Source organism: Cetorhinus maximus, chromosome 7 (genome assembly GCF_964194155.1).
Source record: "Cetorhinus maximus chromosome 7, sCetMax3.hap1.1, whole genome shotgun sequence".
Lineage (NCBI taxonomy): Eukaryota > Metazoa > Chordata > Chondrichthyes > Lamniformes > Cetorhinidae > Cetorhinus > Cetorhinus maximus.
The window spans coordinates 85,119,931-85,144,269 of NC_135885.1; the positions used below are offsets into that span (position 1 = coordinate 85,119,931).

The 24,339-nt window shown below is 39.4% G+C and overlaps 1 protein-coding gene across 1 annotated transcript in view; it reads right to left on the bottom strand.

Moving 5' to 3' along the window:
* The window catches only part of maml2 (mastermind like transcriptional coactivator 2), a 416,101-nt gene extending 392,747 nt beyond the window's left edge, over positions 1 to 23,354 (bottom strand). The window contains exon 1 of the mRNA XM_078545799.1: positions 22,258 to 23,354. Within this exon, the coding sequence (XP_078401925.1) occupies positions 22,258 to 22,578 (321 nt within the window). The 5' untranslated portion in view covers positions 22,579 to 23,354. The remainder of the gene's footprint in view (positions 1 to 22,257) is intronic.
* Positions 23,355 to 24,339: the final 985 nt, after the last annotated feature.

Sequence of the window (24,339 nt, forward strand, 5' to 3'; positions counted from 1 at the left end):
ACCAACAGGGATACCATGTACAAATCTCTTGATAAAGAAGGGGTTGGGGGAAACATACCCAACGTTGCTCTCATCCAGATGGCCACCTTTGTTTGCAGCTGCATCAAGCTGTTGTATCGACCCTCGGTATGCAAACATCAAGTGTCACTACATGCTGAGATTCTATCTGTCCCGGGTGTTGCAAAGGGTTGGTGTGGCCACATTGCGTGGAATGCTTCATTCAGTTGGACAGTGCCGCACCACCTATGGAAAAGCCTGCAGAAAAACACCTCGAACCACAAGTCCATCAGGCAATAGACCGTATTTAACGTTCTCGAAGCCCTGCAGGAAAAGAAAATGGTGAATCCTGTTGGATGGTTCTCTGAGCAGACTGTCAACGACATTTGGCAGAAAGCCTCATCACCAGAATTTTTAAACAAGTACCAAGACATAGCATGCTGGTGGTGAGAAGGGCCCTCACTGTCAGATCCTTTATGCACTGCCAGAGTCTCAGTGCCACCATACACTGCGCAGGGAAGAGACCATCGCCCAACAGCTTCTGGAATGTGTCTTTTGGAAAGGTGTGAAGTGGGATTCCTTTTGTCAAGGTTCATCTCGCGTAGCTCAATAACACAGGCCTCAGTCTGGTGCAGGTGGTATCCAGGGATGTACACTGAGACAAACATCAACTTCAAGTGGAAGACCATCAACTCAGTGAAAGGTGTTCTTTGGCTGCCTGAAATTTGTTGGCCCTCCAATGCAAAGAGCAGTCCATAATCAAGTGTTGCAGATTGGCATATTCTAAGGCCCATGCTGAAGGATGCTTAAAACTCGGGGCAACTGGTCTGCTGCAAAAGTTCAATGGGGAATGGGGAAGGGCCACAATCTAAGGTCCTCCCGACAGAGCACATTGAGTGTTTGGAATCTGTGAAAAGGGGCTGTATCCATCAGAGAATGTTTGACATAAAATGTAAAAGCATATTGTAAATATAAATGTAATTGTAAGTGTAGTGCCACTGAACGTATAGAATGAAATTGAGCTGCACTGCACTTTATACAATGCCAAATTAAAACTATTATGCAATCTCATTTTACAAATTTTATGAATAAAGTATATATACACACAAATGGATGTAAAGATCCAACAAACTCTTCTCATGCGGGAGGAATACTACAGTTAGTCGTCACTTGCACACATAATATGCAGTCCTAGTAGGCCTAATGAAAGAGAAGAAATTGTATTTATATAGCACATACATGGCCCTGGGATGTCCCAAAGCACTTTGCAGTTAATGAAATGCCTTTGAAGCATAGTCGCCATTGTAAAGTAGGAAATGCCACAACTAATTGTGCACAGCAAGGTCCTAATGTAGCAATGTAATAATGACTAGATAAAATGTTTCTTTTGGTGGTGTTGGTTCAGGGATTGATATTAGCCAGGGTACTGGCTTGCACTCCCCAGCTCTTGTTTGAAATAGTGCTATGGGGTACAGGTTCTCGGTTCAAAGTCTCATCAGACAAATGGCACCTCTGAAAGTTCAGCACTGTCTCAACACTGCATTGGAATCTCTTGTGTTTAAGTCACTGAAGTGGGTCTTAAAATCAATAACCTTCTGATTCATTGGTGAGAGAGCTACCACTGAGGCCAAGGCTGACTATACAAATAACCTAATGCAGGACTAGAAGAAGCCACACCTAACTGGGCGGCACAATCAGTTTATTACTCAGGGATTACAGGGGACAACCACCAGTATGTTAACTCTTTGCATCTTGACTTTCTTTTGGTGAAATAACCTTACAACAAACAATGAGCTTTTTGCATAACTTGCCTGACTCTACCACCAACTTACTCCTAAAACATGCAGGAAGTTCTAATTGCAATAAAAATGCACTGATTAAAAGCACTAGCCCTGCAATAATGTATTCAGATACCACACAAATAACAATGGCATCAAACCAAGCCACAACTGACAGATCTACAAGGAATAACATCTATCAATGGTGCACCAATTACTTATAGGTAACATCTGTGGCCTCTGAGTATTAAACCATCAGTTATTAAGGATCAGGCAAGCGCTAGAAGCATTTATTTTGTATCTTCAGCCCTTTGAAATGTGATCACTAGGGTATGTATTGAAAATCTAATCAGACTTCATTCAGGAATGTCATTTCCAGCCAAATAAAAGGTGCATGAATTGTTACCCTGACTTCTCCATTCTAACAGATGAGCAAATCAGAACTGGAAAAGTAGTGAATAATCAACGTTTGGACAAGAAATTAATCAGGTTACAATGCTGGAATAAAATAAGCACATTATCCTTCTACCAGTCTCTTCATGAAGATCATGTCCTGCTTATATCACAAAGTCTTGTACTTTGCATTCACTCCACAGGGATCTACAGCAGTTCAAGAAATAAAGAAAAATCCTGTTCCCATACATTAATGATTGGAAATTTTGCCCAAGGAATTCATAAATTAGATGATTCAAAATAAAACATTTGTGTAAGATGTTATTAGGGAAAAGTAGCAGATAGCCAGGAGGGAGTTAGCAACAGTAACATAACCTCAGGGGTTCAAATGACTTGTTTGAAATGTTGAAGCTCTGCTCTTGTGGCTTTGTATTACTAGCCTGGTATCTCCCTCCTGGCTATCAATTACTGTACTCTATATGTCACACACTACCCTCCATGCTGTGTTCCTTTGTGTCCAGGCAGCACAAATCAGACCCAAAGAGATGGAAAGAGGAGGATTCATGTGGAGCAACTATACTTTATTCACGTAGCTGCCATTAGGCTCCTACCTCATCCAGATTTGCATGGTACTGACAATTTAAAGCACAAGAAGCTTCCGTCGGTTGCACCGAACAGTTCAGAAAATGAACATATGAACCCATAAGGCACCTAACACATACAAACAAAAAAACCTTAACGGCACTTAACAGTGTATGATCCAAGAACAGCACAGTCGCACTGAGTATTAACTCTGCACCACAGTGTGAGATAAAACAAGTTCAATCCCACGTTGTTCGCTATTTGAGCCATACCAAAAAATCTTGCATTTATATAGCGCCTTTCACAAACTCAGGACAGCCAATGCGTTTGACAGCCAATGAAGTACTTTTGAAATGTAATTCACTGTTGTAATGTAGGAAAATCAGTTTGAACAAAGACATTGCTCATACACATACAACATCTCTCAGTCCAGGGAAGGTAAATTGGCCATGGTAGCCAAACCTGAGCAATAATTTGCTCTTTCTAGCCAGCTGGGCAAATGTCTAAAATGAAGCCACCTGACTGCACCCTTGGTATTAGAGATGTAAATTCCAAGAGAATTCAAGGAGAGGAATTTTTTTTTCAATGCTGCAATCGTTCATCAATCACACAGCTGGCAGCAAGCAGCTGAGCCAAAGAGACCATGTTCAGTTTACTGAATTTAGCTGGTCATACCTAAGGCAGGGTTTTTTTTTCCAAGTTTCTATAATTTATTGATCTATGATGAGACCCAATATACACTAATCAGTACAGCAGAAGCCATGAGCCTAGGAGCAAATTTGCAATCCAGCTCATCTCTTGGTGCATTCAAATTGGCCTAAGCTTCTCTGGGTTCGGAAGGGGAGAAATTGGCTTGAATTTCCAACACTAATCATTAGTCAATGATGGAAAGTGTCCACATATTGATGCAAATTGAGAACAGGAAAATGTTTATCTGTGCTGCTGAATAATATGTTGACAGATGAAAAATACCCGCTTGGACAAGGTGCAAGTGGGAAGCACATCACATTAAGAAGTCAGCACCTTCAGAAAACAGAACAGGAAGAAAATAGCAACAAAAACATGACTCCTCTATTCATTTTTACTATAGGCACATAAAATACAACAAGCACACTACTGGACCCTGTGCACAGCATGCAAAATAACACAGCAACAATGCCTTTGTTCAGAATAAGTTTATTTTATAAATGCAATCTGGTTAACAAGGTGCAAACCTACTGATTAAGGATAATAAACACCTTATTTTCTCCCTAAAGGAAGGCCTTTTTACTGTTTTATTCCTGTCACACCTCAGCTTGTGCTCCCTGTTAATACTTTCTGCCATGTGACAGTAAAGTTTGACATAGCACATAAACCTCAAACTAGCTTTCCGATTCTGTTGGTAAAATCATTACAGACCACAAATTGACAGGCGGACACCCAGTATGCATTGAATTATTTGATCTCAGCAATAGCAGCAGCATAGATGTTGTAGCTGACATCAGCACTCACCTAAGCAAAGTAATGAAAGGTCACCAACACCTGTTAAAGCATCACAGCACTTTCATCAGAGTAGGGGAGAAAACTGCAAGGAAAACAGTATAATTGTTGGTAAACAGCGGGCAACAAAAGCTTCCCTTATAACAATCTATTCAAATTAAAATCTGTTTTACAGACACCTTGCAACAGTGCCAGCCTTGGCTTACCACACTTGCCTCTGAGTCAGGCGGTTATGTATTGAAAACAAAAACAGAATTACCTGGAAAAACTCAGCAGGTCTGGGAGCATCGGCGGAGAAGAAATCAGTTAACGTTTCGAGCCTTCATGGCCCTTCGGCAGAACTGGAGCATAGTTAGAAGAAGGGAGAAATATAAATTGGTTTAAGGTTTGGTGGGGGGGGGGGGGGAAAGAGACACATTGAGGGTGTAGTGTGATTGTGGAGATGAGCAGATAATCAAAAGATGTCACAGACAAAAGGGTCAAAGAGGTGTTGAAGGTGGTGGTATTTGTCTGAGAAAAGTGCTAATTAAGAATGGAAGACAGGATATTCAAAGTACAGCTCTAGTGGGGGTGGGGTGGAAAGACTAAAGGTTTTAGTTTTAGATTTAAAAATAATGGAAATAGGTGGGGAAAGAAGAATCTATATAAATTATTGAAAAAAAAGCGGGGGGGGGGGGGGGGAAGAAACGGGGTGGGGATGGGGGGAGGGGGAGTTTAAGATCTAAAGTTGTTGAATTCAATATTCAGCCCGGAGGGCTGTAAAGTGCCTAGTCGGAAGATGAGGTGCTGTTCCTCCAGTTTGCGTTGGGCTTCACTGGAACAATGCAGCAAGCCAAGGACAGACATGTTGGCAAGAGAACAGGGTGGCAAGAGAACTGAAGTTCAATTCCAAGGCTTGAGCTCGGCTGATCTATGTTGCCTCTTTAGAGCAGTACTGAGGAGGTGTTGCACTGTCAGAGGTGCTGCTTTTGCAGATGAGATGTTACACTGAGGTCCTGTCTTGTCTGTTCAAGTGGACACAAAAGATCCCTTGGCACTATGCAAGAACAGCAGCAAAGTTCTGTAGGTGCTCTTGTCAATATTCATTCTTCAATCACCACCATCAAACACAGATTAACTGGTCGCTGATCTCACTACTGAATTATGACAATCCAACAATGATAATCCAATCAACGTATTATATCCCATTCAAAATGCACCAGTTTATATCATAACCCAGGTTATTTTAGAATATCAAAATGTATAACCATTCCTTGTCCATTGATAATCTCACAATTAAGACACAATAGAATGGGTTTCATATCATAATGATTTCTGAATGCAATTCACCTCACCTACGAACAATTAGTTTTAGTTAACTTTAATGTACAAACTCTCGAACATCTATTTACACCTGTAAGTGGGCACAGCCCTATCATTAACGTATGAATAGCCTCAATTGTTGATATAATGTTTTAACCCTTTTGTAGCATTTCCAAAATCTCCCCCTTCTCGCAGTTGAGCAGAACAAACTGACTGCACCAGCATTTATAAACCCCTATCCAAACTGTGGTTCATGGTTCAAAACAACTTTGAACACCATTTTTTCACATTTTTCATTCAGAGAGCCACTTCAACCCATGATGAAAACAGAATGCAAAATAACTGTTGAAAGTTGGCAACAATACATCTGGAAATAACAATGGCAATTGCAATAAGTCTACCCACTTGTCAGTTGATTAGGTTGAATTTATATCTTTTTAATATTTTGGTGTCTGCCTTGTATGTTTAATCTAGTCAATGGCAAATCAACTTGCTTCTTCAAAAATGATTAAATTTCTGAGACAAAAATCCACCAAGTGTGGAATATTCCTGCAAAGTGTTGTGATGAGCCTTCCTGGGACCTCTGCTGCTGACCTCAACACTTGTGGGGTTAATGGTAGGTTCCTTGATCAACACTAGGGACACATCTGAGGTGCCTGACTACCACACAGGACCCATAATGCCGCCCTGAGGAAGGTGCACCCCCACCACCTTCAGATAGAATACTTTCATTTCATAGCAAAGGAGCAGATACAAAAACAAAAACAATTTTTATTCTTTGAATCTTCAAGTCTTTGGCAATGAACTAAACTAAGCCTGGATCATTATGTAGGCTTCACTTCAAGCATATGAAAGCCTGGTACAACTAGTCTGAACCACGCATAACAGATGTCAAATATCCACTATTCAATTGAGAGGCTGGCATTAGAGCTTCCTCTCCTCAACCCCAGCCTCTCCTAGTCCATTGACTCTCTTTGAGAGGGAAGAATTTGTACTTATACAGCACCTTTATGACCTCAGGATGTCACAATGTGCTTCGCAGTGAATTAAGTTTTTTTTGAAGTAAATGCACAAACCAGTGAGCCAGTTGGACAACTCCCGACTCCTCCAATGGACAAGCCAGCTGAACCAGCTGATTCAACACTAAGGAAGTCTCCAATGCATTAACAAAGGGCAAAATGAATGACTGAGTTTTTGAACCATGTTGTTGAGAGGAACAAACAGAAAACAAGAAGAGATTTGCTGACAGGAAAGAAGACATACAATGTACAGCAAATCAAGTTACAACACTGCTGTGGAATTACAAACTAAAATAAAAAAAACAATCAGAGCGAAATGCAAGTCATGAGCTCACAATGAAAAATGATTTTGAGGCAGAGATAGAGAGCAATGTCTTCTCTTCTGATCATGGTCTGCTGCACACTGCCTGTTAGTACAAGACAAAGGGAATGGCCAATCCATATAAACCTATGAACACTACCACGAATGATCAATCAGTAAAAATGGTAATTGACAGTTTATAAAAAAACTACACAAAAAATAATGAATGGCACATGAAATTAAACGAGTAAGGCAGTTGAAGGTCAGAAAGCAATACATTGGGGCTAAACAGAGTTTCTCAAATTGAAAAGATTTGTTATGCAATGTTTCACATTGAGGCGGTTTTTATTTACATAATGAATCTGGATTTAAGAACCAATACCAAATTGAGAGAGATGAAAATATTATAATGTAGATTCTGAAAACCTACAAGAGTGGGCAGATATGTGGCAGAGGCAGTAGTAAGATTTTAAAATGGTGTAATGCATAGATGCATGAGTATTTCAAAGGTAACAGTGCTAGTAGATGGGGCCCTGAAAGTGACAAACTAAACCTTTGATTTTACATCTAAAGGAATGCAATTAGACCATAGCTGAAGACTTCTTGCAGTTTCAGGCACCGTATTATAATAAAACTATGAAAAGAAATTGAAAAACGCAGCATAGATTCACTGGGAATATGCACAGGGATAAAGGTTTGCAGCTGAGAGCTTAAGGTTTTTTCACTCGTTGATAAGAGATCTTTAGAAATATGAGGTGTTATGATAAGGCAAATAGTGATGTACTGTTCCACTAGTTAGCGAGAGGAGAGCATGACTAAGGCATTCACAAAGGGGAGTTAGAAGGTGGAATTATCTGCTATACTGTAATCCATTTTTCAACCTGAATTGATAAAAAGGGAATCATAGGTGTTGAAAAAGAGGATAGTTAAAGTTAAGGGAAATGACCAAGAGAGTGGGATTAAACTGGGCGATTCTTGTGGAGAAAAACACCAGTGTGGGCTTAGTGGTCTGTTGCAGTGCTGTAGCATTCAAAAATATTCTGAAACAGATAGGGCAACCTTAAACTCAGTATCAAGCTAATATTTGTGCCATTCTAAAATGTCATCATTCACAATGGTACCATTATGCAGCTTCCTTCAAAAACCTGGCTCAAAAAGCAATATTTATTCAGGGTAAACACCACCTAACATGACTATAAATCCGTCAGCCAACTTACTTTACGTCAAATCCTTTTTCATATCAGGAATGATTGTACTACCTGCTATGAAAAGAAGTCATGCAGAACCAGAAGATCCCAAGATCCGATCCCATAGCTATTTTTGAGTTAGAGGACCCTAGGCAGGCCACCAGTTGGGTTGCTACAATTAGTCTTAGTTGCTTTGGTTTAAGGGAGGGGTTTTGTGTTCCCAATTGCTATCTATTGGAGGCTGCTGGAAAAGTGTACCAATGAATTTGAATAAGGATTAGCCTTGGTTATGATACCCTGCTGATGCTCAGTATTTAAACTTCAAACATGAGGACTAACCATTTAGGCAAGGCATTGAAGGACTGCTGTGCCTGTGGTACATATTCCTGCAAGATCAACACCTTCAGGAGTAGGTAGATAAAAGAGGAAACAAGGGAAAAATACAAGAAGGAGGCGACTACAGGGCACTTAGCTTTCCAGGCATTGAGACTATGGATAAAGGAAATTCACCAGGGACTCGGACTGCCATCCAGTTTGAAACATCTGTAGGAAATGTGGTTGCTGGTTGAGAGGATTGGACTCTATGATAATGTCTCTCCCAAATAGTGTAACAGTCCAATAACACTTACTGCCAGCACACCATTGTAAGATGGTCATGGGAGTGAAGTGCCAGAAGGCCACAAGCACCCACAAAGCTGAATGTTACCCTGAGTTACTGCTGTAGGGACAGGGGCTGAGCAAATCACACTGTAATATAATGATAGAACATGCTTGCATTTTTTTTTGTAAGCTTTCAGATACAGAAGTGTATCTATAATAGACTATAACACATCGAGAAACAGCTGAAGTATAATGTGTTTATAGTTTGGTATAGTTTGTAGCAATCGGCTACCCAGAATAAGGAAGCATTCTTGAATTGCTTAGCAGCTGATGAGGCAATTATTTGGCAACATCTTTGTCGGAGTCTCATTAACATACTCCCTGTGCTAGTTCAAATGTATTCATTTGACCAGGCTATGAAGCATCAAGTTTCAAAACTCCACTCGGAGAACTGAACTTCTGTCATAATATCAAAGCAACTTTAGACCAAACTAATGTCTGCCTGAGACTGTGCAATACAAAGCATGTGAACTGCACCCACACACCTGCAGCTGCTTACAAACCCAAAAACCAGAGGCCTCAGAGTAGTCATCTACCTGGTAACACAGTTTAGTGATGTTTATCTGATGTCCACAGCTACCAAGCTACAGATGCATTTAATGTGAATTCATTTCATTAAGAGATGATCAAATTGAAAGTTTCACTTTAACAGGTGGACAAGGCATGAGGACAAGGTATTGCACAGTTCACTGCTTGCAATAATCCTGATAGTCATTAAATGCCGTACCACATGGTACCGACTATGCCTCTGAATAATTTACTACATGCGTCCGGCATCTGGAGATGTGCAAGTGACAAGATTTCCTTCTGGCACAACACTGGTAGCTCATTCATTCTATGATCTGAAACATTTATTTTCATTTAAAGCAAAATACAGAACACCTGCATAAATTTCAGTAATTCCAAATGTGTGTGTGTTAGGGGAACACTTTCATTTATTAATGCACCATATTTGAAAATGAATAAAATGGAAAAACTTTAAAAGCTACTGTGAATATTATGGAAGGTTCAGATATCGCGTCAGGGCTTAAAACATCCAACATTTATTCAATAAAAAAGTCAATGTTTTGTATACATTTAGATGGCTTTCCATCCAAATGTCCAGTACATTGGAGTGGAGAGACACTTGCAATAGATTGAAAAGCTTAGGGACATATACATAAACAAAGGGTCAGTGGGGTTAAAGGTTTGTTCTAACAAGCTAACAGAATCAGGATACAGTGACACATGGATACATCAATATATTAAAAGGAGACAGGAGAACCTGTAAACAGTGCCAATGTAGATGTGCAAAAACTATTTGCACGTACACTGACACACATACATACTAAAGGATTGTGGGTGCTTAAAACTGAAGCACCTAATTCATCTTGGAACAATGTAATCCTGTTATATTCCGGTTCTAAGAAAGGTTAGAGTTTCAGTCAGTGTGCATATGTCTCCCCTGTTTTTGTAAGAAATAATTTCCAGGCTGTTAAGTACATACTGCAGATGGCAGACTGCATAAGATCACCTTTTGAAAAGCAATTATTTTTTTCTCAAAGGAGGAAGATACTTCCTGAAGATGATTATATTTTGTACAAAATGGCACAGATTTTCAGTAGTTTTTCTTTTAAATAAAATAAGAAAAAGAGATATAGTTTGAAATATTCTTGATCTAAATAGAGAGATTGTGCTTAGACTCTTGATAAGAATCATAATCCCATAGTTAAAGCATTGGAATGATCTATGCAACTAAATGGTAACAACCCACTGCAAATAGATATAACCAGCAACTGCAAAACATCTGATCACCATTTCCAAACTTGGAAAACAAGAGACGATAAGTTGTTGTTATGGATCACACTATTCTACAGAAAGATGGAAGCCGATTCCAACGGCTACTGTCCAATATTGAGACCTTTACATAGACAATCAATCATCACTTGAATTATACCAGCTACAATGCAAATCGACAATGAACTCACCAACTAACATACCTATAATGTTCCTTACAAAAAAAGAGATCTCAAGACTATTTAACAGGATGTAGAATATGAAGGATACAGAATGGGGAAGCAAAAGGATAAGTTAGCAAGCTGAGGCAAACAAAGTCATTGTTAAAGGAAAGGGTTTTTAATGAATCTTGCTTTTATGAAGCAATCAAGCAGGAAGGTGGCAAGACAGATTGATTTAGGAAGGGAGTTTCAATGGGCAAGAGAAGAGTGGCTGGAAGAGCAGCCACTGATGATAAATTTTAAGCACTGATAATTTGTAATCTGGGGAACATGGGCAGATGACCTTCAGCTTTTACAAGTTGTTTTCTTTCTATTCAAGACGCATTATACCAAGATATAATTGGAGAAGGATGAAAAATGGTTTAAATCTAATTATTTGAAGATATTGAAATGATTGTCAATAAATACAACACACCAAAGGGTTGCACTCTCACACCTGAAAAAGAATGCATGCTCCTATGACTGGTACCTTTGTTTGAAGGAAGCCTCTAAAACATCTCCCTTGGATTGAAGCCCACTCATCTCCCACCATTTGATTCAGAATCAACAGATCCAAAATAAACAGAATGGCTTTTAGCTTCTCACCACAACAACTTCAAAGCTGTCAATTCAACTAAAGGTGGACGTAACTACTCTGCCTGTAACTTAATGAGAATTGGTGCTTGCTTCAGACACAAGAATTAGGAGCAGGAGTGGGTCATTCAGCCTTTCACGCCTATTCCACCATGCAATAAGATCAAGGCTGATCTGATTGTGGTCCCAACTCCACTTTCCTGTCTGGGATCCATAATCCCTGACTCCCTTGCTGATCAAAAATCTATCTAACTCAGCATTTTCAATAACCCAACCTCCACTGCTCTCTGGCAAAGAGAATTCCACAGACTAACGATCACCTTAGAGAAGAAATTTCTCCTTATCTCATTCTTAAATGGAAGACCCCTAATTTTTAAACTTGGTCCCCTGGTTCTAGACTCCCCCACAAGGGCAAACATCCTCTCAGCATCTACCCTCTCCAGTCCCCTCAGAATCTTAAATGCTTCAATCAGATTGCCTCTCATTCCTCTGAACTCCAGTGGAAATAGGCCCAACCTGCTCAACCTTTCCCCATAAGAAAACCCTTTCATTCGTTAGGGAAAACCCCTTATATCCTTTAAGTAAGGAAACCAAAACTGTACACAGTACTCCACATGTGGCCTCACCAACACCCTGTGCAACTGTAGCATAACTTCCCTATTTTTATATTACATTGGCATTTATTGCAAGTACAACACTCCATTTGCCTTCCTAACCACTTGCTAGACCTGCATGCCAACTTTTTGTGATGTACCAGAACACCCAGATCCCTCTATACTATAGATTTCTGCAGTCTCTCTCTATTCAAATGATATACCGCTTTTCTATTCTTCCTGTCAAAGTGGACAAGCTTACCTTTTCCCGTACTCCATCTGCCAATTTTTTGCCCATTCACATAACCTATCTAAATCCCTCTGTACTCTTTATATCCTCTTGACAACTGACCTTCCTACCAACTTTGTGTAATCAGCAAATTTAGCTACCATACATTTAGTCCCTTCATCCAAGTCATTAGTACAGACTGTAAATAGTTGAGCTCCCAGCACTGATGCTTGTGGCACTCCATTAATGACAGCATGCCAACCCAAAATTTAGCCCTAAACTCTGTTTCCTGTTAGCTAACCAATCCTCTATGCATGCTAATATGCTACCCCCTACACCATGAGCTCTTATTTTGTGAAGTAACCTTTGATGTAGCACCTTATCTTTTTGAAATCCAAGTACAACATCTAAAGTTCTCCCTTATCCACATTGCTTGTTACTTCCTCAAAGAACTCTAATAAATTAGCCAAATTCACAAAACCATGTTGACTCTGCCTGATTGTATTATGATTTTCTAAATGCCCTGTTATTGCCTGCAAAGATTAGTGATTGGTCAGAAAATTGGACAGATTTTGGAAATGCACAAAGAATGACTAATAATGGATTCTAGCATTTTCCCTTTGACACACTTTTGCCTAACTAGCTTATAGTTTCCTGATTTCTGTCTCCCTCCTTTCTTGAATAGACGTGTTACAGTAGTGATTTTCCAATCCGCTGGGAACTTTCCAGAATCTAGAGAATTATGGAAGATCACAACCAATGCATCTACTATCTCTGCAGCCACTTCTTTTACAACCCTAGGATGAAAGCCATGAGATCTAGGGGACTTGTCAACCTTTAATTCTAATAGTTTTCTCAGTTTCTGTTCCCGAATGATTGTGATTGTTTCAAGTTCCTCCCTCCCTTTACTTCTTGGTCTTCAAGTATTCTTGGTATGCTTTTTGTCTCTTCCACAGTGAAGACAGACACAAACAACCAGTCCAATGCTTCTGTCATTTACTTATTTTTAATTATTAATTCTCCAATCTCACCTTCTAAGGGACCAAGGCTCACTTTAGTTACACTTACCCTTTTTAAATACTTATTGAAACTCTTACTATCTGTTTTTATATTTCTAGCTACCTTTCTCCCACACTCTAATTTCTCTCTCCTTATTACTTTTTTAGTCATTCTTTGTGCATTTCCAAAATCTATCTAATTTTCTGACCAACCACTAATCCTTGCAGTATTGTACGCTTTTTCTTTCAACCTGATAATATCTATAACTTCCTTAGTTAGCCACGGACGGTACATCCTTCTTCTAGGGTCTTCCATTCTCATTGGAACACATCTTTGCTGTGAGTTATGGAATATCTCCTAAATGTCTGCCACTGTTTCTCTTCTTTCCTGTCTTTTAATCTATTTTCCCAGTTCACTTTAGCCAAATTGGTCCTCATTCCCTTGTAATTGTCTTTATTTAGGATTAAGACACTAGCTTTAGACCCATACTTCTCACCCTTCTGTCCCACATACTGAATGTGAAATTCAATCATGTTATCACTGCTACCTAGAGGCTCCTTTATTTTAAGGTCATTAATTAAACCTGCCTCATTGCACAGGTTTAGGATAGCCTGCTCTCTGGGTTGGCTCTAGAACATGCTGCTCTAAGAAACTGCCCCAAAAACACACTGTGAACTAATTTTCCAGGCTACCTTTGTTGATCTGATTTGTCCAATCTGTGAGTAAAATTACCCATTATTACTGCTGTACCTTTCTCACAAGCCCCCATTATTTCTTCCTGTATACCCCGTACTACAGTGTAGTTACTGTTAGGAGGACTACAAGATACTGCCACAAGTGACTTCCTACCTTTGCTATTTCTTATCGCTGCCCAAACTGATTCTACATCTTGATCTTTAGAACTAAGGACATCTCTCTCCATTATACTAATGTCACCCTTAATTAACAGAGCTAACCCACCACCTTGTCCTAGCTTCCAATCCTGAATGTCAAGTACCCTTGAATTTTCAGGTCCCAGCCTTGGTCAACTTGCAGCCATGTCTCTGTAATGGCTATCAGGTCATACATATTTATTTCCATTTGAGTAAACAATTCACCCATTTTGTTACAAATGCTATGGGCATTGAGATACAGATCGTTTAGTTCTGTCTTTTTACCATTTTTGCAAATTCTGGCCTTATCTGCTGCCAAACTCTTAAGTTTGTACACTCTGTCCCTTCCTGTCATGCCGTGATTATCATTACCCTTATTGCTACCTTGCTTTCTTGCCTTGTCCTTTCCTTTTAATTTACATCTTCCCTCATTGCTTCATTCCCACCAACCAGGCTCAGTAAAATGTTGCTGGAAAAGCTGATAATGAATGTTTACAGGACTTTCAATATTGTTAATCAAATGCTTGGCACGTATATGGAATAGATACAGTGCGAAATACATGAAGACATGAACACAGGCATTAGATGTGGTCAGTGATGTGATATAATACAGTATAAATATCACAATACATTAATGGCCTGCTGCCTTCTCATTACTTTCACAGTGATGAGGTTTCTGTACATCTATCTGCACTGCCATGGCCTGAGCCATAAGACTTTGCACAAACATTTCCATTTCTGTATCTGAGTCAGTATTTCTAAAGGACATCAGGGAGGTAGTTAAAGGTACTGAAAAAAAGTACCTCATTTCTAAATTAACATTCCCCCCAGATTTCCTTTCTTCTTCAAAAGTCCATAATCAAGTACAATCCCACAGATGCTGGCAATTCTCCATTACTTTGTAGGTAGGAACTAGTGGAAAATCAAAATGTTATCCTAATTACCCATTTATGTTAATACCATCAATTAAGTGCATTGAATTCACAGAAGTAACTGGGGAAAAAGTTCAAGACATTCGACTCATATGAGTAAGTACTATGGAATTAGATGGGAAGTACTTTTTTGATAAAGTTCTAATTACACGCCTCCTCACATTTTATCAAGACATTTAATTTCAAAATACATTTTAAGTTAAAATACAAATCAATCATGTAATCTTTTCACATTATTTACATTGTATGTCTGATTCTCTTATTACATATAGTGATATAAAAACTCATCAGCCTAGTCAAGTAACAGGGTATCAAATTATTTCCTGTAATTTTTGTTTTCATTAATATGAGAGTTGTTTGCGTTAAAGCATAGAACAATTTTTCCATTCTGGATACCCAGTATCAGTATCAAGCACTCAGATCATGGTCTGCTACAGGGATAAATCTCCCTCTACTCCAAACATGCTGAAAGTCACTCATTTAGAATTGGCAATCATTTATTTTTATTTAAACTTGTGAACTGACTTCCTAACAGTTCAAGAAAGTAATCCAAGGAGTAACAGCCATATAGGTCAAGAGGTTCCAGGTTTGATCCCGGGTCTCTAAATGGTTAACTGTTCTCAGCCAGCACAGTGGAATGGACAATATAACTGGAGCTAAGAAAAGTGTTCAGGTACCAAATTATTGGAGGGCAATTGGTGTCTGTGGAACCAGTCCCTGGGAATATATCAATGCCTTCTGGAAAGCAGGGGTGAAAAATCGGCAAGGGAGTATTCTTAGAAATAAAATGAATTGTGACCTATTTTATTATATATTATTTCTCAGAAATAAACACAGCTCTACATTTGTGATCTGTGTCACAGTTGTCACTTCTAGCATGTTCAGCTTCCCAATGCTGAAAGCTCAGCTTAACCCTGTCAAAGCAGCACTAGTGTGATCTTGCCCATTTTCCATGCTAACCATCTTTCAGCTTGAGTGCAACTGCCAATTTAAGGTTAATTAAAGTGATGACCAGCTTTGTGGTCTGGGCCCATTGCCCACCACAAATCGGTCTGGGACTGCCCAAGCAAAGTTCATGTTGAAACCAGCAGAAAGAAGAAACTCTGGGCTGGTTTCAAAGCGTGGTCCCAGAGATGAAAAGACAACAAGTAATAATCCAGTACAAATCAGATATTTCAACTGAGGCAGCTACCAAATACTTGTCAAAAACTGAATAAGCCAGCCACCAAGAATGTGGAAAGGAGCATGCTTCAAATGCATGAACACTTTGGTAACAATGGTAAACTCTGCAATCTTTGTTTTTGTGACTTAAGGGGCCTGATTTTAAATCTGTGCGCGTGAATGGGTTTTGAGTGAGTTAAAGCCTCATGATGTCACTTGAACCCCACATAAATTACAATGCATATAATACATTTCATACTGTATGTATCAGACTATCTGCTATGTTAGTCAATTATTATTGTTGTTAAACTTGGAACTTTTTAAATGGAGTTGGGGGGGTGGAAGTTAACAGATAAAATCCTGAATTCATCTGTATTCAATGAATTGTCCTCAAGATGCAATAGAAATCCTCCGATTACTGGCAGAACTCCACCACAAACCTCTGGCTCGGTAGTTTTCAAGAATACTCATCACCTCCAGTATCTGTTCAGGACTTGGTACAAACTTACTTCAGCCTCACTACCTTGTTAGGATTAAAATGTTCACCTTTACCCTGAACAGATATACTAAAGGGAAACTTGTCTGATTGCAGTACAAGTTAGTTGGTTTTCTAATCACCTTCATTTTCAAGCTATAAAAAAATGTATCCATCTTAATTGACTGGTAGGCACAAAGACATATACACAGGTGCTGTATCTCTGTGAAAAACAAAAACTTCCGTCTTTTTTAATAAATGTTATATTTGGGCCGTTAATTGTTAGATGCTTCACAATTATCTTGCTTCAACTTGCTTATGTTTTTTTATAATCTTTGGTTTCTTGAAATGAAATTTATAAGGAAAAAATGCACAATAATGAGGCATTTTATTGAGATTATATGCCAACAGGAAAAGCTTTAGAAATTGGACATCAGTGCAAACACAAGACCCCTGAAAATACCTTGACGTATATTGGCCAGGATTTTGCAGTGAATAGTGAAGGAATGGCACCTGTTGTTTATTTCACTTGCACTTGCCCACAGGCTTTCCTATGGGCTTTTGTACTGGAACTTGCTGTGATTAGTGAGCCAAAACAGCACAGTGCTCTCTACAGGGGAGCTGGGCCCTTGTAAGCAGGCAAGCAATTGTGTATTCCATTAACCTAACAAACTGAAAAGTCCTTACTGAGACACAGGGCAGATTTTCAATGCGGGGTCAGGGACCCAACACCTGGATGAATTCCGGGTCCCAACCCTACGTCCAAGCTGCGTCATTTTTGAGACACAATGTTAAATGTAAATGGCCTAATTGGCCAGGAGGTGAGCTCAGCACCCAATTAGAGGCCCCATGTGCCTCCAGGAGGCAGGAGCTGCCTGCCTTGCAACAGTGACAAAGGCAAACGGTAACCATGTTGGGGGCTGCCACTGCCTTGCTGATTTGAGCAAGCAGTTCCTCAGAAGGCCATGGAGGTGGAACAAAGCGGAAATGGGACTGCATGACAGGGTAAGTACCAGTGATTATGCTGGTGCTGGTTGGCCCACAGATTTGTCTTAAAAACCTCCAAAGAAATTTATTTAGTCCCCACAACAGCTGTGTACAAATGTGCACAAGACTGTTTGGGCTCACCTGAAAAAATTTTGAAAATTGCATTCCGTTTTGACAGGCCCCTTAAGAAGCTCTTTAAGGAGCTTAAGTGGCCATTAATTGGCAGCGAGCATGTTCCCCGCTCCCTCTGCCCTCTGGCCCTTTGAAAACTGAAAACTGTCCCAGAGGCATTGCGATTTTCAAAGCCCACCTGCACCAGGTCCCAACCCTGTAGCCCTTTGAAAATCCTGGCCACAGAGTCTGAAACAGGAAGTATATGTTAGAACAGTTAAATAAATGTAAAATCATGTACAGAAAACAAAATAAATAGAGGGAAAGAAAGATGTGACTAAGAGAGATAAAACAAAAAAAACTATTAGAAAGGTTGTTTCATAGTAATTAAGATTTATCTTGCCATTATAATAACTTAGTGAAATGGACCAGTGAGTATCTACCTTATTGGTACCATAACTTCACACTGTTGCCGGTATTTCAATGCCGAGTCTTTTGGTGAAGTACTGTTACAACAAAGCTTCTCGAGGAGCAGGGAACTTAAACAGCACCTTCCTGGTTTGTGCAGTTAACTGCGCACATAGGGTTGCTGGAAATTGCTGTGTAATTTATTCTTTAGTGAGGCTGTTTGCCTGACCGTTATTTTTACTATGATATTCAGGTTAAACATGTGATTTAAACAAAATCTAAGAAATTACAAAATAATTGAAGTGACAAAAACTATTTACTGGTTAAGTACATTATATGCTCTGAACCCTTAGAGTTGGGGGAAAAGTACATTTCACGGACTAATACTTTCTTAATGGTTAACCTAGAATATGGAAACGTTTGAAAAAGGCTTGCTGAACAATCATTTGGAGATACAGCATTCTAACAAAATTGGATATTTGAAGTCTGATTCAAACCCGTCTCAAATTTAGGTTAAAGAACTAATAGATTTTTAAACAACAATGTTTTTTGACTGAAAATGTCTTAAAATTTAGCATAAGTTCTGCAAAATTAAATTCTAATTCTAATGAAAAAGCCATTTATTCAGATTCAATAGGTAATTTTTTTTATATACACAGTATCAAATCTGATAAAACAAATAACTTTCTGTTAAAATTAGAAACAGGCTCTTACAACAAAACTATCTTGGCATTAAAACATGTTCTCCCCACAATATGCCAACTGAAGAATTATAGGCGAAAGTTGAGTGAGAGTTAACCTATTTTCTCTTTTCAGATGTCGATGGTCTTGCTACATGAAACCAGACTATTATTCTCTGCATCATCCTAAAGGCTCAGGTTGGCTCAGTTAGTAGCAGGCTCACTCAGGGTCAGAAGTTTGAGAGCTCAAACCTTGCTCTTCCAGTACATAATCTAAACTAATGCTGTGGGATGCCCTGAAACAGTGCTATGCTTCTTGCAGTGTTGTCTTTCAGATGAGACATTAAACTGTGGGCTGTCTGCCTGTTGAGATAAATGTAAAATCTCATGATATTATTTGACAAGCAGGGGATTGTTCTGGTCAACATTCCTCCAATGTCAAAAACAGGTTAACTGATCATTGCAGTGTGCAAATTAGTTGTCATTTTGTTACATGAGATTAATGACTTCCAAAGCAATACACTGGATTTGAAAGTGTTTTGGCACAGCCCGAAAATGCTACATGAATACAATTTATTTATTTTCTTAATACTTTCAAGCAATGAAGCAAATGTTGCTTATCAAATACATTCATTAACAAGTCATTAGCAGTTCTTGCTAGCAGAAATAGTTCAGGAATCTCCCAAAATATTCAAAATCAAATCTACTATATGCATGAAATCACAATATGTTCAAATGTGGCTACATACTGTATTTTTAGACCCAGGAGTTTGTTGGAACCACACAGTATTGCAGTTGAGCACGTGATTCAATTTATCTCAGCTTCATTACCCTTTCACCCAGAATGATACCAAAACTTAAAGGGCTAAATTATAAGCACAAGTTGCCTAAAGGTTTGTATTCCCTTGAGTTTAGAACATTGTGGGTTATCAGGATCTTTAAGATTATAAAGGGTTTCAATTGAGGAGATACAGAGAAACAATTTTGTCTGATGGAGAATCCAAAACAAGGGAGCATAATCCTAAAATTAGAGCTCAGCCATTTAGGTGTCAAATCAGCAAACAGAGTTGACATAAAGATCAGTGGAAATCTGGAACTCCATTCCCTTCAAAAGGCTGTGAGTGTGGAATCAATTTTATGATTGAGATTGTTAGGCTTGAGAAACTCAATGATCTACAACAGCTCCTATTATCATATATTTCTGTATTATCTCACCTTTATTGTCATCAAGCTATCTCTGATGGCCTGGTAAGATTATTTAAAACAAGCATTTCTCCTTTTAAAGAAAATCTATGTCACAGAAACTTTTCTCACTATCTGAATGATAATGAATTAGATTCCTTTGACACCCAAGTCTTCATCCTCCTTTCACCATTATTTAAGCTGTCCAAAGATAACTACTATGTATAATTGTATTAAACATATGTACATACATCCAATATATATATTGTACAATGTGTCATTAGGACTTAAATAAAGTGCAATGCTGAGTGTTCATTTTTCACATAACCACTCAAACTGTGAAAAATGTCCTGTTGTCAAATTGTTTAATTTTGTTTTCCTGAGATTACTTTGTTTCTGGAGAGAGTGCTTTGAGCAAAAGAATGCTAGATTAAAATCCTGATGGTTACAGTTCTACCGCAAGTGGTGACGGCAATTTGAAATGATGGGCTAAGATATCACACAGGTGTATTGTTACAATACGAAAGAATGTTCACTTAAGTACGATTTTTCTTGTACAGTACTTGATCCCATACCCTCAATAAGCCATTTAGCAACATTATGTAAACCTACAGAAATATAATTATTGTACATACTTAGTTTGCTCTTGCATATGTTTATTACTAAATACTGTTTTCCTGTTTTATAATCTAAAGCTTGTAAAACTATTTGTTTTATGAAAAGTAGTGTCAATAAGCAGCTTTTTGAAAAAGAGATTTTAACTAGTAATAATGATACAAAAACAAATAGCTGGCATTGAGTTTAAGGCTGTAATTCAATCTCAATGTCATGCTGAAGTTTATAATCTGCTAAAGCTTCAACTTCACGGTTTGAGATGTCATCACAATTGCTTGAGTGAATTACAGCTTGTAACTATTTATATAAATATTATATATATATATTAGACACACACACACACGTGTACAGTCAGAGCACTCGTCTCGAGTTTATGCAATGAGTAACTAAGCCATACTGAGTAGTTCCTGAACTGATCTATTCTTTGTACTCACTCAGCTGATCTCAACCAGAATACAACAGGAACACTACAAATGGACTCAGCACTCCTGGGTTATGCAAGGAAAAAAAATCATTAAGATTCCTATTCACTACCCAACAAACTCTGTTGGAAATACACACATGTAGACATCAGAAAAGAACAGAATGAGACACAGATATGATATGTCCCTATTGCTGCCAGTCAGATGAACTGCTAACACTCATTGTCAAGCTCATATAAACAATGGGCACTTGGGTAAAATATAGAGGACAACTACACCTGTGGAACCATTCTCCCGTTAGGAACCAGCACTTTCAGGAGGGGACAAGGGAGAAAGTAAATGAAAAAAGAAAACGTACAACATTGAAATGTCTTTTTCACAAAACTGTGGCTCAAAGAAACTATGTACCAATGTTGACAAGTTTCAGTCCTGGTGATATGCTGTACATTTAAAAAGGGTTCAGTTGACTAAGAAACTTATCCCTCATACATATAAACACCAGTTATAAGTAAGCTACAAACCACCTACATGTCTAAGGAGTTCAAATACCACAGATACATAATTTGGACAATATACATCAATCCAAAGCCTGAGAATTATATAACTGCCTTTGATCCCCTAATTGCCAATTGTTATTCTGTATAAGTCACACACTGTTATTCAAAATCGTATATAAAATCATCCACAAACTTGCTGAAATCAAAGCAGTTCTTATCCTAATTTTTACAACCCTTAATGTAAGCAGGTGCAATTTATTGGCCAATTCAGAAATTTTGAACAAGCACACTCAATTTATTGGTCACACATATATGATTGACTGTTTCTTCCAATGGGATGTGGGGGCTCCTTCAATTCAGTATAGGCAGGCTTTTTGAAAGTATACTCCAAAGACTGAACCCACACAGGTCACTGCTTATTATTTCACAAAACTGATTAGGGAGTCAATAGGCTGGGGCTCTTTAATTTACTTAAAGTTCCACAAGTCTTATCAAAGAAATATGGTTACCATACTGTCCCATTTTTAGATGGGACAGCCTTTTTGAGCTTTACAATGGATATTTCGTAAGATTAAACCAAACTGACATTTTGTTCTTTGCAATTTCACATAAATCGTTAAGTAACCTCTGTCAACAAGATGGAAAAATCAAGAGGTTTAAGAGACACTTTCCAAAGTCTAACCACACATTTTGAAAAAAACCTTATGCAGATCCAATTCTTTTGAACAAAAACCAAAACAACAAAGGGAATGCCAAAAAAAAAAGTCTACATACGTGCCTCCTTTTTTTTTGAAGGTAGGTGAACAAGTAAAAAAAGCAAACTTACAGCGATCAAGGTGAGATTCCTGTGTTCACTGGGTGCGTTAGGTCCTGGGGGCTGTTCACTGTCGCAGTTTTTGGTAGCCCGGCTGCTTTCATGTTGCTGCTGCTGCTGTTTGGCTTTGGGGGTCTTCTTGCTGCGGGTTTCCAGGTACTTCTGGTGCAGGGCGAGTTTGTCCCTTCGCTCCTGCTCGATGCGCTGCGGCTGGTTCTGCTCGTAGCGGACCTGGCAGACTGCGTGGTGCCGGCGGCAGAGCTCGATCCGCTGCCTCAACCTCTCCACGATCGCGCTGTGCTTCGGGTTTGGGGGCATGTTATAATCCCCCATCCTAACCCTCCCAGCACACAGCGTTGACAAGTTTCTTTTTTTTTTGTCCCCGGATTTCTCTTCCTTTTTCCCAAAGAGATTGCGATATATATATAAAAAAAAAAGTCTTGGGTTCCCTTTTGTTTGAATTAAATCAAAATCTTAACAAAAACACTTTGCATCCTCCAATCCACCTCCCCGAAGATAAGTGAAGCCCATTTTCTCTCGTGTTACTGTAATATTCCTTCAGACAAAAGTGGTGGCAGCGGCCCCTTTAATACTCCCACTGATACTTTCTCTTTCTCTCTCTTTAAACACACACACACAAGATCTGTTCGGATCTCCTCCTGTCCCGACCCAACAAGAGAGAGAGAAAGAAAAAAACTACTCGACAGAGAGAAAAAAAAATGAGGGGAGAAAAGGAGGGGAGGGGGGGAAGCGAGGAGGAGGAGGAGGAAGGAAAAGAAAAGACACAACAACACGCGCACACACACACACAAAAAGTCTTCAGAAAAAGCAGATCGCGCTGAAACTTGGGAAGTTGCTCCCGATGGTAGGCGGAATCGGAGCGGGGATGTCGGTGTTGCCGCTCCCGGCCATCCGGATGCGGGAGGTTTGGGTCAGCAGCGCCGCCGGCCAGGAGGGGAGGGAGGGTCTGCGGGCAAGTTTTTTTTCCCCCTGTGGTGGGCGAGGGCGAGAGGAAGCGGGCGGGGGGGCCGCCGGTGCTCGGGTCTGTCCCGCTATGTGGCTGCCGCTGTTCGCTGGCTCCGTGCACCGAGCTGGCACTCACTCACTGTGTGTGTGTGTGAGAGGGAGAGGGAGGGACGGAGCTTCTCTCCCAACACTAGCGGAATGATACCGCCACTGCCTGAGTAAACAAGGGGAAGGGAAAAGGAAAATAAAACCACAGACTCCAAACAGCAAACAAAATGGGCGAAGGGGCATTTAAAAAAAAAACACATAGAAGAAAAGCCGCTGATTCGGATTCATTGAAAAAAAAAAGTCAACCTCAGAAAGAAAAATAAAATAAAAGGTTCGGAGCTTCATCCAGTACCCGGAGAGCTTGGTTCTCGGGTTTCAGACAGCGATTCTTCCAGCTTTCCTTTCACCATTAAGTTTTCTTGAGAATTTTTGCGTAGATTTGTAAACAGGGAAACTTTTTTTTTCCCCCCCTTCCGAAAACTGCTTTTCTTTTCTCCGGAGGCAATTTAATTTAAACCCCCGCCCCCTTCGAATTCGGGATTGTTTTCTCTCAGTTATTTATATTTTACACAATTGGAGAAATGCATGAAAGAGAGACATTAGAAATCCCGGTATGTAATAGGAGCGCGTCTTACATGCCTCGTACTAAAATGAGGACTTCGCTGACCTAAGTTCATGTGTAAATTCCGGGCTGTTTTTAATAAAAACAGTGTAATCCCTTTTTTGTCAAAACCTCCTTTGGCCAATTTTTTTTTGCCTATGCTACTACCCATTCTCCTATTCCGACACAGCCACTGGCGATCCATGCTGTGACAACCAATGGATGATATGTGTCAACAACCCACAGTGTGATGGATGACCAGCCACCCCCAGCGAGGAAGCGCTTAGCTTCCCTCCTCTGAACGACAACAGCCAATTCAAAAATCAGAAGTCACCAAGTGGGGAATGATAGGCAAACACCTGTGCCCTCTCCAACATGTGCACTGGTACACCAGCATACTGTGCCATGTTACTCACCACATCCAAAATATTAATGTAGATCACACATATTGCAACAGTTCAAAGATAACTTGAGGTGAA